Below are 14,422 nucleotides of genomic sequence, written 5' to 3'. Positions count from 1 at the left end.
ACCTTGAATACATTGTCAAGAAATCACTGAATTCCAAGTGCCTAGAATTTTTAATGGAAAAATACCCTCTATCAATGAAGACAGTGAAGCAGTATTCATTTTGTTTGCAGGGGATCTATTTATCCTCCTCGGGCTCAATTTGCTAGTAATTATGGATATTAACAGCCAGGATTCTGGTGTCACTGGGGTCAGGTGGAGGCTTTGCCATGGAGGACTGTGATGTTTACTGAGAGCAGAATGCCTAACATTCCACCGTGTGGATGGAGAGGAAGGTGGCTGAGTGCTATGCTTGTCAGGAAGGAACATCTTTGGTGAACATACCCCAGGGCACAAACCAGGCTGTCAAATCAAAGTGTTCTTATCTTTGTAAATCAGCCAACAACACACTCTGTCTTCACAAGCATCGGGAACACACATACCTTCTCTTAACAACCTATTCAGGACTGTATGGAAAATCTGACAGAGAATCAAACAAATCAACTGAAGATAATGTGAGTAGAAGACACAATTTATTTGGAGATGTCTTTGGCTTTGAAGGAAGCTCTGGCCTTTCATCAATAGGATATATTGCTATCTCTGCACCTCGCCAGCTGTTGTATAAACAGTGAAGAAAGGTACAGCACAAAGATTTGCCCAAACCATAGATTAAATCCATAGCTCTTTTCCACCACGTCCTTACTTCTCTGCCCCTCGCCCCTTCAGGATAAACGAAGATACACAGCTAATTATCTATGATTAACATTTGGGGATATAAAACAGCAATGATTTACAGCAGAATGCTAACTGCTTACAGAAACCCCATAAAATTGCAAAGATCCATTGGAAAATGTGTGTAACTGGGCTGACATATTTATTTGTAGAGGAACATTAGTCGTCCTGCACCAGAGGCCAGAGCCCTCTCCTATGGAATTTCCGATGAGGTCCTGTATAAAGCAGGAAGGGTTGAAGCTTGAAGGCTCATCTACTTCAGCTCCATGCAGTGGGACCCCTGTGATGTCACAGGAGGAGGGAACTCAGAGGACAGAGATTTTTGAGCCTTAGTTCCTACTGTCACTTTCGCCACTCACTGCATATGAGACCTCAGGGCCAATCAGTTCATCTTTCTGGTTCTCAGGTTACTTCTTGGTAAAAGGAAGGACATTGACAAGAGCCCTGTCCCCTCTCTAACTGGTCTTGTTGGGATTATGACCTGTAGACCCGCAGAGGATGTTGACAAAGATATAAAGCATTTAAAAAGCAAAAGTGCTAGAGATTTCATGAATTTAATGACCGGATTTCTATGTTGGCATAAATAAATTGCTTTCCAGGTCTGCTCTGTTGGTTTTTGTTTGTTTGCTTCGCTTTTAAAGTGACCAGGAACATCTCCTCTCTTCCCCCCTTTCCTCTCCCCAAATTATCTAGCCTCTTCTGAACAGCCTTAGCAGAAGCGAGGGTACCAGAGACGGAGATGTGAAACAAGACCTCAGTAGTGGCAGGGGGTGGCCTGCATCAGCAAAATTGTCACAGATGAGCAGCTAATCTGACATCCCTCCTCGTTTTGAAAAGTAGGAGACCATAGTCCCAATAGAGCAAAATATTCAGAGCCTTTCTGAGAGTATAATGGTTCGGAGGCTTTAGAATTGCCTTCCCAACTACTCCCACCCCCACCCCCCACCCCATGACCACTGTTATTGTTCTCGGTATGCTCTTAAAGGTGGGTTTGTCTTCTAAGAAAATCATTTCTCGGTTACCGCCTGCCAAGAAACATTTCTTCAGCTCAGCCCTAGACTTCCTGTATTTTCTCTTTTGGCTGGCCCGTCACCTGCTCTCCATTCTTCCAGGTAGGTTTCTGTACGACCTGTACTATTACTGTCTATCCAGTGCGTCTGCATCTTCTTTTCCTTGGGAAAATTATAATTTTTTTTTAACGTTTATTTATTTTTGGGACAGAGAGAGACAGAGCATGAACGGGGGAGGGGCAGAGAGAGAGGGAGACACAGAATCGGAAAGAGGCTCCAGGTTCTGAGCCATCAGCCCAGAGCCCGACGCGGGGCTCGAACTCACGGACCACGAGATCGTGACCTGAGCTGAAGTCGGACGCTTAACCGACTGAGCCACCCAGGCGCCCCAAAATTATAATAGTTTTTGAAGAAGCGGGCATGTTCTCCCAATGTTCCTATATTTATATGCCCTATGTCATCCCTCCATGCCTCTCTGCCTCCTAAGATCTCATCCCCACTCCTCTTGTTCCTCCTGACGCAGAAGATGCTCCGCATATAATTACTGAATTAGCATCAATAAAAAAAAAAATCAAAGTTCCTAAGCTTAGACTTCAGGCCCAGCTCTCTGCTGGACACCGGATATGCAGTGATAGAAACATAAGATACCATCCAAATCTTCTCTGCAGGGAAGTTCTTCATGCTGAAGTGAAATGAAAGCAAAGACACCTAGTTGTGTAAGAAGGAATTGGAGGGCGCCAGAACAAGTAAATATGTCAGTAAATACAAAAGATCTATTTAAATTACGCACACACGCGTGCGTGCACACACATATGTGCACGCGCGCGCGCGCGCGCACACACACACACACACACACACACAGACTATTGAGAGTTTAAAATATAAGGAAAAACACCACCACCACACATGGCAAATGGGGAGTGCATAGCAGATGTCGAAGCAAAACATAAAAGGCACAAGGGTGGAGGGAGGGTGATCGGATATGCTGTGACAAGATTATTGAATTCTTTATGAAATGAAGAAGACATTTTGAAGACAGATTGCAGTAACTTAAAGATGTATATTATAATCTCTACAATAAGCCCTAAGAGGCAGAACTAAAAAAGCCAACAGAAAAGATAAATGAGAGTACCGAAATTATTCTATTTAATCAATCATGTTTGAAAAGATTCCGAGAAAAACAAAGAGCAAATACAACAAATAGAAATCAACATCAAGACAGCCTCAAGTACAAACATTAATTAAATGTAAATGGGCTGCTGGCCCCAATGAAAAGGTAGATATTATCAGCATGGATGGACAGCTAGAACCAACTAGCTTTTGTTGTTGACAAGAAGCACACTGTGAAGGTGAAGGCACAGATCAGATGGGGAAACATACGCCATACACACCATAAGCATAAAAAAGCCGTTACGGTCAAAATATAAAATGCTTGAAGATACACTTAACAAAAGATATGCAAGAGCTCTAGTAACTATAAAATACTGCTGAGTGAAATTAAAGAATATCTAAACAAATGGAAAGATATACCATACTCCTAGGGAAGAGAATCAATATCCTCTAGATGTCAATTCACCTTAAATTGATCTATGGGATTTAATACCATAATAGTCAGGGGCACCTGGGTAGCTCAGTCGGTTAAGCATCCCACGCTGACCAAGCATCCCACATGGCTCGGGTCATTATCTCTTGGTTCGTGAGTTCGAGCCCCGTGTCCAGCTCTGTGCTGACAGCTCAGAGCCTGGAGCCTGCTTTGGATTCTGTGTCTCCCTCTCTCTCTCTGCCCCTCCTCTGCTCATGCTCTGTCTCTGTCTCTGTCTCTCTCTCTCTCTCTCAAAAGTAAATAAACATTAAAAAAAATAATATCATTATAATCAGTATCTCAGCAAGATTATTTTGTAAGAATTGAAAACTTAATTTAAAATTTATTTAGAACAGTAAAGGAGCTAGAGTAGTCAAGGCAATCTTGAAAAAGAACAACAAACCTGGAGGACTTACTCTTCTTGACTTTGAGACTTATTATTTGTTATATTTGGGTATTAATTAGTGAAAAAGATCAGTAAAGCAATAAGAGAGAAGAGAAGGCCCAAACATTACAGTTAACTGATTTCTGATAAGGGCATTCAAGCAATCTACTTGTGCTAGAAAAAGCTGATAACACACGAAAAAAAATAAACCTCTCTCACAAAATACACACAAATTAGTTCAAGACTGGTGACTGGCCTAATTTAAAGCTTAAGTTTCTAGAACTTCCAGAAGGAAGCAGTAGAATATCTTTAGGCCTGTCGGGTAGGCCATGATTTCTTAAAAAGGATATAGCGTGTCCTTCATACAAAAGAAAACAATCTTCAATCACACTTCATCAAAATTTAAAACTTCTGTTCACACAAAGTCAAGAAAATAAAGAAACGAGGCCCTGAATGAGTGAAAACATTTGCAAGCTATTAACTCCCAGATGACAGGTATCCAGATGTAAGGAAATCCCACAGTTTATTGATACAAAGGAAAAGAAACTCATTAAAAATGGGAAGAAGACCTAAGTGGTCAATATGGTCTAAAAACGCTAGGCAAATATTCCATAAGCACGTGAAAAAAGTTCAACATTATCAGTTACCATGGCAATGCAAATTAGAACCACAAGCGAGAAAACATCCCACAACCACTAGACTAGCTGAAAGGAAAAGGTTGAGGATACTAAGTGTTGGGGAAGGTGTGGAACGTCTGAAGACTAAGCTGCTGGCAAGAAAGGAAATGAGTACATCCCATTCGGAAAACTATCTGACACTGTCTTGAAAAGTTGCATAGAACTGACCCGGCAAATCTACTCTTAGGTATGCTAATACAAGAGAAATGATGCCCACGAAGATTCTACAAGAACGTTCACAGCATGTTTAGTCATAGTAGCCCAAATCTGGAAGCAGTCTAGGTGTTCATCAACAGGGAATGAACACACAGACTCTCCTACAACAAGAGTATTTAGCAAAATGGGGGAACAAATTAGCATCACGTAATAACATGGTTGGATAGCAAAAATATTATGTTGAAGGAGAAGAAGATACCAAAAAGCATAGATTGTATAATTCCATTTATATGAAGTCCAAGACCTTATAGATGAGGTAAATTAATCTTCGAGATAGAAATCAGATCTGACCGGTAGTTGTTTCTGGGTGTTTGTCAGCGGCAGGGGATTGTCAGAGAAGAGGCATACTGGAACTCTCTGGAGTGAAACATCCTGTCTTGACAGAGTGTGGTATTTGTCAAAATTGACTGAAATATACACTTAAGACTTGTGCATTTCAGTGCATATAAATTATGCCTCAATAAAAATAAATGTTAAGAAGTGGAACAGTCAGGCAAAGAAGAGAAGTTATCTATTCTGAGCAGATGGAATGGCTTCAGAATTAACCAGAAGCAAGAAATCAGATTTTCCAGAAGATGCTTATTATTATAATTATTATTGTAACAGCTTTATCGCGATATAATTTACTCATTCCAAGTATACATTTCAGTGATGTTTAGTATATTGCCATTGTTGTACGACCACTGACATCATTACTTTTAAAACATTTTCTTTATTCCTCAAGAAACTTCGAACCCATTAGCAATTCCCCATTTCTTCCCAACACCCCCAGGTCCAGACAACCACTAATGAACTTTTTATCTCTGTAGATTTGCCTAATCTAGACATCCCACATAAATGGAATTATACAATATGTGCTCTTTTGTAACTGTTTTTTTTAACTGAGCATAATTATTTCAATATATCCATCTATCAGTACTTTACTTTTTATTGCTTAAGAATATTTAAGTGAATGGACACATCACACTTTATTCGCCCATTCATGATTTGATGAGTACTTGGGTTGTTTCCACTTTTTGGCTATTATAAATAATGTTACTATGAATATTTATGTACAAATTTCTGTGTGGGTACATTTCTCTTGGGTATATACCTAGGAGTGGAATCATTGGGTGATAGGGTAACGTTATGTTTAGTGTTTGAGGAAATGCTAAACTGTTTTCCAAGCCATCTGTACCATTTTCCATTCACACCAGCAGTGTATGAGGGTTCCAATTTTTTCACAGCCTCACCAACACTTTTATTTATTTTGAGAGAGACAGAGAGAGTGCAAGTGGGGAAGGTGCAGAGAGGGAGAATCTCAAACAAACTTCACAGCCCAATGCTGGGCTCTAATTCATGAAATTGTGAAATCGTGACCTGAGCTGAAATTTAGAGTCAGAAGCTCAACCAACTGAGCCACCCAGGCGCCCCACTCATCAACACTTTCTACTCTCTCTCTGGTGAAGTGCTATCTCGTGGTTTTGATTTGCGTTTCCCTCTTGGCTAGTGAATGTTTTTCTTCCTGTGCTTATCTGTCATTTGTTTATCTTTGGAGAAACACCGACTCAATCCCCATGGAATATTTTGATAGATCAAGTTGTTTACTGAAACAGAGTGTCTTTGAAGCAAGGTGACCTTGCAAAGATTTTCGTCTACTTGAACTTTGACCTGTCTTAGAGACCTTCCACTCCAAGGCAGATACTGTATGAAGGACTGAAGAAGTGTGCCATTCTAGAGTCATAGGTGTGATTAACGGCTAACTCTCTACTGCCTATGTGGCAAGGGAAAAACAGGGCAAGGAGAACTAAAAGGAGTTTTCTGTGACCAGTTCTGGAGACCTCAGCTCTGGATCTTGGAAAGGTTGCTTGGTTACATCCCCTGTCCCAAACCCTAGGGTGAGTTAATGTCTCATTTGGATGCATTAGTTAAATGTGGTTCCCAAACTGGTTAATCATCAGAACCACCTGGGAGATATGGGCAAAAGCAGATCCCTGGAACTAGGCCACTGAATCAGAATTTGGGGAGACTTTCAGACAACTATGTAAAAACCATATCTACCAGATGTTTCTAATGATCATTTCAGTCCGGGAATCACTGGAACGATTTCACTGAAAGGCTAATGTCTGCTGCCCACTTTGGGTGCCATTAACGAGTGGATTCAATTGAACAATCATCAACAGACCTTCAGGCATACGTCTTCTGTACAGTGTCTCCCAAACCATCACTCATGCAAGATTAGGTTGCATTTTACTCCCCCTCTGTCTCCCAGCCTTCAAAGAAGAAATGGAAATATGACAGTAGAGACGGAAAAGGGGAAAAAAAAGTAGTGGGTTGAAAAATAAAACAATAAAAAAGATGTTAAGTGGTTGTGTAGAAATGTGAGCAAAGGGTATAGAACTCACTGCAAAGGTCAGACAAGAATTTAAATTAAATCTACACAACTAGAAAACCTTGGGACAGATGTGTCTAATTTTGTATTATATTTTGACCCAGCTTAATTATATCTATTTGACCCAGTTCAATTATATTCCATCACTGACTTCAAAAAGGATATTCAACACTCAAAGTAGAGGTGCCAAATTCATTTAAGCTGTTGCTACATGCTGTTTGGCCTTCCTTCCTCCCTCCCCTTCTTTCTCCTTAACTCTTTGCAATCCAGCCTCTATACTCAGAGGAATAACTCTTGAATCTGTTTTTCCAGGGGCCACTAGTAGTGGGGTAGTCACTGCCCAACGTGCCATTCCCTTTCCAAGCCTTTTCCATCCTGACTACTCTGCAACATGCGAATCCACTTACGTTCCCTCCTTCTTTATGTCTGTGATCTCCTGACTGTCTCGATCTAACGTGTTCTATTCCGTTCCTTCACAGGGCCAGCATCTGTTACTGAGGCTTTGTTTGGCGATCAGTGTTCCATGGGGCTAAGTGCTGGGTTGCAAACCTGAGCGGTAGGGTCCAGGCCTAGTTTAGTCTCGGCTTAGTGAGATGTTCTCCTTCCTTAATAGTGTAATCTCTTTTTCCTCTTTTCCAGGAAAAGTCCTCCAACTTAATCAACCTCCCTTGAAGCATGAGCACACCTAACATTCCTGCCTGCCGTGCTCTTGTCTGCTTTCTAGTTTTCCCTCAGGGAGTTCAGCTATTCTTTTTTGGTTTTGTTTTTTAATCTTGTTTTAATGTGTATTTATTTTGAAGGAGAGAGACGAAGTATGAGCAGGGGAGGGGCAGAGATAGAGGGAGACACAGAATCTGAAGTGGGCTCCAGGCTCCGAGCCATCAGCACAGAGCCCGATGCAGGGCTCAAAATCAGGAGCTGTGAGATCATGACCTGAGATGAAGTCAGACGCTCAACCGACTGAGCAACCCAGCTCCCCTCAGCTATGCGTTTTGAGGACAAACCCAATTACAGACCCGATTACGGACTGTTAGCCCTGAGCTTCTGCAACCGCTGTGGTCTAGCCCAAGCCAGCCTTCCCTTTCTGCCCGCATTTCCTTTCAGCAAGCACATGCTATTCTCTCTAAATTGGGCTTCTTGTTCTTCAAACATGCCCTTTACATTCCTATCCCTATTTCCACTGTTGGAAAACTCTTGCCCCTGTATGCCTACAGAAAAATCACTCATTCTTTAAAACCCATTCCAAAGGCCACCTTTTGCTGGAAGACTTCTCCAGTTCCTTCCGTAGTCTTCCGTTTCCTGAATCCAGATGCATTCTTTTTCTCCTTCTTTACTCCCAGGGTGTGGTGTGCCCTTAAGCCCCTTATTTTATCTTGTCTTGAACTATGGGCTGATATTATCTGCAAAGTAGCCTCAGACTCCATTAGGCAATGACTGTCCTTGTTTAGCTCTGTCTCTCTGACATTGTCTGCCTTACATGGATGCTTGTACCCATATTCCACATACCACTACTGAGTTGAGCTGAAATCTACAGACTTAAAGAAAAATCATGACCACAGCTGACCTTTCCTACCCTTCTGGTCTATCATCATTCTGTTTTGAAAATCACCGTTAGGAAATAGGGTTTTCAGGATTAAGAAAAAAGTATTTTTTCCATGAGATGTCTTGGTTCGCAGAGAAATAAGATGTCCTTCCCTAGTCAGAAATGGAGGTTGCTTGTGATAAGCACTTAAGGAGGATAAAAGCCAGAAACCTGTGTTCACGTTCCCATCTTCATAGTGAAGTCATCTTCACTATTGACTTCTGTCCAGTTATTTATCTTTTTAGAGTCTCAGTGAAATAATGTTAACCTTCTCCTTGGGATTGATGAGGAAATAAATAGTTTATGTATTTTCTATAAATTGATAGTTTTATATTTTCCTTAAATACTATTGCTCTAGTCCTAATGAGCCACAAGGCATGAGAACCTATTCTACATGTTCCTTGTTGAAGAAATTATTAACCTATCTACAAATTGAGTTTCAGTACCATAAGCCACTATCAAAATTCAGGATGTTTAAATGTTTTTGTTTTTGTTTTAGCCACCATGACCTTTTTAAAAATAAGAAAAAGCTAAGGAACTATTCAAACTACAAGACTGAGCAGACCAGAGTACTGGGTCATAAGAAAGAAGGAGAGCAGTCCCTCTGCTATAGCCAGGGGCTGGGGATCCCCTGAAGAATAACCTCAGAACTCTGGTACTCCGGAGAACACCCTTTGAAAACCAGTGCTTTAAATCCCTGAAGATGTTTATTTTATCACTTGGAAGGCTTTTAAAATTAGACTTGACAAGGAACTCAATACTACTCTTTATAAAAGCACAGAAAGCCAAGAATCCAAAAACAGGTAAATAGACAAATGGGGGCCACTGAACCTGGTAGGCAATTATAAGCAGCATGTGCAGATGTGTGTAGAATTTAGAGCTTCAAAAAAAAAGTGCAGACATTTGACTACCTTAGGTGTTCATATGCCCCCCTGCCAAGTTTTGAGTGAATGGGGTATTTTACCTCCACGTCTGTTTTGGACTTCGTACATGCTAGTTGCAACAGTGTAAATAAAATGCATGCGACAAGAAGTGGAAGGAATCAACTAAACACGCAAGTAGTAATAGAGGGGGTAGGATAAGAGGTGATTTATCTTGTAAAATTCTTTAAAGTGACTAATAAATTTTCATTTTAACAACAATAGTAACAACAACAAAGATATGTATATGGGAGTTGCGAAAGTTACACCAGTAAAAAAGCCGATTCCTTTCAATGTGTCAAATCACTCTATTGTTGAGTTCCCACCTACACCGCTGGCCACCTATGCCACCTCACCAAACCTAGCCAAGCACAAGCCAACCCAACTCAACCCAACTCAACCAGTCCAACCGAACCTAGCCCAACCCAATCAAAAGCAACCAAACCATCCAAGCAACGATACCAGCAAAGTGAGTTAAATCAGAAGTGAGGTATCTTCATGGAATATAATCTAGATTCAACACTTTTTTAGGACCCATGAGTTTTGGGAGTACTTTTCCTTTCCAAGTAGCTATTTTAGACTCACGAAAGATTAGGAAAAGGCATATCTAGGGAGCAGTCATCTTTTGCTTTACTGTATCTTGAAAGGGTCTTCTAACATTTACTTAGAAAATCTCTGTTAGCAAGTTTAATATATATGCCATGAAATTCTGACTTATTTTTTGATCTAAGTAGATACTCGAAAACTTAAAGTTTAAAGCAGATTAAAGTTTGCAACAAACAGTGAATACTGCGAAAAGGAACATTTAATGTTCTTGCTATTGTAGAATTGTAATTTAGAAAAGGGGGGATACAGGAGTGAAGGTGGAACCATAAGCTTAGTTGATAAAACATGAATGTGTCACTCATTTGAAAATATATTCAACCAAGAAAATAAACAAGGTAAGAATAATAGCCTCCATGTTTATTCAGTCATAATGCACAAGCCACTTTACTTTAGAAAAAAAAATTTTTTTTCATAAAAGAAACATAACCTTCAAATTAAAGGGGGGTATCTCAAAATTTTGAAATAGTTTTGTGCAATCAAATAACATAAAAAACAGAGATGACTCAAAAATAATCTGTAAGCCTATTTTCTAGTTCTATAAATTTTTTGTGTCTAGTGATATTTGTTATATTAACCTACATAAATTAGTATACATACTATTTTTCTTTAGAATATGACATAGAATTTCATAAAAATTATTAAGAAAAATACATGATGATGACTGATGCTAGCTGATGAAAGCTGACTGGTTGTAAAATCCAAGAAAACCCAACATACATTAAAAATTTTTCCTATCAGGTTTCTTAAAAAAGTAACAGGAAAAGAAAGAAATAAAATGATCTTTGAAGACTCAGAAAGAACGAACGGTAACATTTGGATTTAAGTATCATATAAAATCTTTATGTTATAACTTCTCTATCAACAAGCTATTAAGAAAGTAAAAGGTTCCCGTCATTATCATTTGATTTTTGGAACTTACTTTCAAAATCCAGGAAAAAATGTGGATAGTTTTCAATTTCTCTGGTAAGGACTTTGAGCAGGTTTCCCATCCCAGCAAACCTAGGAGAGGCAATACAAAACCAAATACCATTAAAAGGATGAAAAATAGACTTTTTTTTTTTAAGAAAAAAAAATAGACTTCTTAAAGGGTTGGACATATTTTACTAATTTGTGTACATCACTCTGGACTTCCAATAGCTGCATCTGATATAAAATATCTCCACACCAGATGACTAGTAACTTAGCAACTCCTTCCTCAATCAGGGTAGGATAAACATCTGTGAGGTCCTGGCTCTCCAGAAGTTAGGGATATCCAGTGTAAAACATATAAAGTATGACAGTGAGAAGAACGTCACAAGCTGTCTCTGAAGAATACACTTGTATCTTGGGTCTCATTCATAATAATGACAATTAACCAAAGAACACTCTATTCTAAGAATCAGGTACTTGGGGCGCCTGGGTGGCTCAGTCGGTTGAGCGTCTGACTTCACCCAGGTCACGATCTCGCGGTCCGTGAGTTCGAGCCCCGCATCGGGCTCTGGGCTGATGGCTCAGAGCCTGGAGCCTGCTTCCGATTCTGTGTCTCCCTCTCTCTCTGCCCCTCCCCCGTTCATGCTCTGTCTCTCTCTGTCTCAAAAAAAAAAAATTAAAAAAAAAAAAAAAGAATCAGGTACTTTAGTTATAGGAGGGAGGGCTTAGGTGTATTTATGGGTTTCCCTTTGCCCTTCACCAAGTCCTTGAATCTTTACAGTTAATACTTCAGCATTGCTTTGTTTCCTTTCCACTGATGTGAGAACATACCATGTTAATGGACAAGCACAACAAGAGATTAAAATATCTTTCCAGAAAGGTCAGTTTCTTAAAATTTCTGGAGAAAAGAGTTTAGAAAACACAGATTTACAGCTCCGGAGACCCCTCATGGCCTGTGGAGGAGGCCAGATTTCCCAGAGGTGCAACTACCTGGAAAGTTAGAAGCTCTCATGATTTGACATTTCAGTGGTAACAAGATTGGGTACTTCATGAAGTGTAAACATGAAAAGGTATTCATATTAATCCAAAAAGTTATTTTCAATGAAATTACAGCATAATTGCATGGGTGAATCAAACCAGCAGAGAAATACGAATTTCATACATATTTGCAATCCCAACTTAAAAAAAGAAAGAACAGGGAAATAGTTATTATTGAGGTAGAACACAAAATTTCTACTTCTCTCAGCTCTAGACATTAAACTATTTTCTTCAGGAGGCCACAGGTCCGTTCAATCATTCGGCACCTACTCACGGAGCCACAGTTTGATGCTGGATGCTGTGCTCTTTGGAAGGCATTTCTCTAACTCACGACTCAGACACCTCAGTTTATAAAGGATCAACTTGAAAAATCATTGGACCAGTAAAAGAAAACCGCAAGGCTGCAGTTTTGTCTGCACAGGGCTTCCAACAGTGTTTATGCTGACACAGGAATTCCTAAAAATACACCACTGTAAGAAAGATGTGATGAGAGGAGAATGCTTTGTGTGAGACAGTATGCAGCCAGAAGTTCCCTTGGATGCAGAAGGTGGTAGTCTAGTCCCCATTATCCTCCCATGAAAAAACACCTGCACACATCATCCACAGTATAGGTCACTAATGTGGAGCTAGAAAAGGGACTGGGGAAGCCTGATTTCCATCCTAGTTCTGTTACCAGGGCAAGCTGCCTTACTTCTCCAAACCTCAGTTTTCTCATCCGTAAAATGAGTTTTTGAAATTTATCGATTTCAGGGCACTTAGGTGGCTCAGTTGGTTAAGCCTCCAACTCTTGATCTCGGCTCAGGTCATGATCTCAGAGTCATGAGACCCCACATAGGGCTCACCATTGAGTATGGAGCCTGCTTGGGATTCTCTCTCTCCCTCTCTCTCTGTCCCTCCCCCACTCATTCTCTCTCTCTCTCTCTCTCTCTCTCTCTCTCTCTCTGTCTCTCTCTCAAAATAAAATAAAATAAATGAAATGTTATCTATTTCATTGAGTCTTGAGGATTAATGAGATGAAATATAAAATGCTTAGCACATCACGTACAGGAAGTGCTCAAGAAATGTTATGTACTACCAGTGTTAATGATGATGATGATACCACCATAATCATTATGATGAGTACAACAGCCTTCAAATACTTATTTAGGATTATCCTATGGAAGGTGGATTAATAGGTTGCATGCAGCTCTAGGGAAGAGAGCTGGGTCACTGAAGAAATAATTGAAGAAGATCTTCATTCAGAGTCATGAAAAACAAAACATTAGAGTTGTCTGAGCATGGAGGGCTTTGCCTTGTGAAATAGTGAAGTTCCTGTAACTGGTGGTGTTTAAGTAGAAATGTGTTCTACCAGCCTGCAAAAATATTGCAAAAATGAATTATGTGTTGGGCAGAAGTTTGGACAAGATACTTCTTAGACTTCCCATCTCGTGGTATATGAATATCTGGGCATGCACATACACGTGGGTGCACACACATACACACACATGTATGCACACACTGGGAAGCAAACACCATGCTTTGCTCTTCCAAAAAGAATCTTCCTTATTCTTCCTGTCATTTTTCTCTTCCTCCCATGCACATTTCTTTTTAAGATACCTTTGAACAAAAGCCCTGTATGAGGTAGATCCTGCCAAATTCAGAAGCTCAGAACTGGTATAGTCCATCCCTACTGCTGAGCAACATTCACAAACCCGCCTGGGGTCTCTTGGAAAGAATCTGTTTCCAGCTTAATGAACAGTTCTACTTCAGACCTGGAGACACTTCTGGTAGTAAGATGATTCCACAGTTTAATAGCAGTCCCAGCTTCCACATAAAATGCCCTAATGGAAGTTAAATATTCTTGATTTTCCTGGTTTTGTGCTATTAACGTGTCGCAAGAGACCTGAATGGATTTAGCTGCCTCCTAAAACTCTGTCTTGCGCATGATTCTACTGTCAGACTACCTGGGTGGGAAATATGTCAATCCTTTGAAATTAGCAACAGCCTGAAAGGAATACACGTGGAGATACAATCAAATATCACTTGGCTACAGAATTCTAGATGTTCAAAAGGATAAAAGATGTTATTTAAGCTGGTTGGCTCATGTAGTCAAACATTTTGGAACACGATTCTAACATCAACTGGGGTCAATTAAGGAACTCCCAATATTCTAGATGTTTCATACCCCAAAAAGGAAATGTCTACAACAATGACTGTGGAACATTATGTAGTATTAGGGGTCAAGTGCAGTCCTATGAAAGCTGCAATTCAATACACACTCTTTGAATAAGCACAGAACGACCTGAGGATTTCTATTCCTCTTCAAGGTCAACAAGAACCCACAGAAGTGTATGCTGGCTTAAGGTCTACAAAGTGAGTTAACATCACACAGACAGTCACTGAGAAGAGACCCCAGGATCCACTTGGAAGGGATCCTCA

At 40.1% G+C, this 14,422-nt stretch overlaps 1 protein-coding gene across 4 annotated transcripts in view; it reads right to left on the bottom strand.

Moving 5' to 3' along the window:
* The window catches only part of CYRIA (CYFIP related Rac1 interactor A), a 108,583-nt gene that overhangs the window by 21,490 nt on the left and 72,671 nt on the right, over positions 1-14,422 (bottom strand). For all 4 annotated transcript variants that reach the window (XM_043604491.1, XM_043604492.1, XM_043604493.1 and 1 more), the window contains one exon: positions 10,977-11,056. In XM_043604491.1, the coding sequence (XP_043460426.1) occupies positions 10,977-11,046 (70 nt within the window). In that variant the 5' untranslated portion in view covers positions 11,047-11,056. The remainder of the gene's footprint in view (positions 1-10,976; positions 11,057-14,422) is intronic.

Source organism: Prionailurus bengalensis, chromosome A3 (genome assembly GCF_016509475.1).
Source record: "Prionailurus bengalensis isolate Pbe53 chromosome A3, Fcat_Pben_1.1_paternal_pri, whole genome shotgun sequence".
Classification (NCBI taxonomy): domain Eukaryota; kingdom Metazoa; phylum Chordata; class Mammalia; order Carnivora; family Felidae; genus Prionailurus; species Prionailurus bengalensis.
This window is presented reverse-complemented; position numbering and strand designations above follow the sequence as displayed.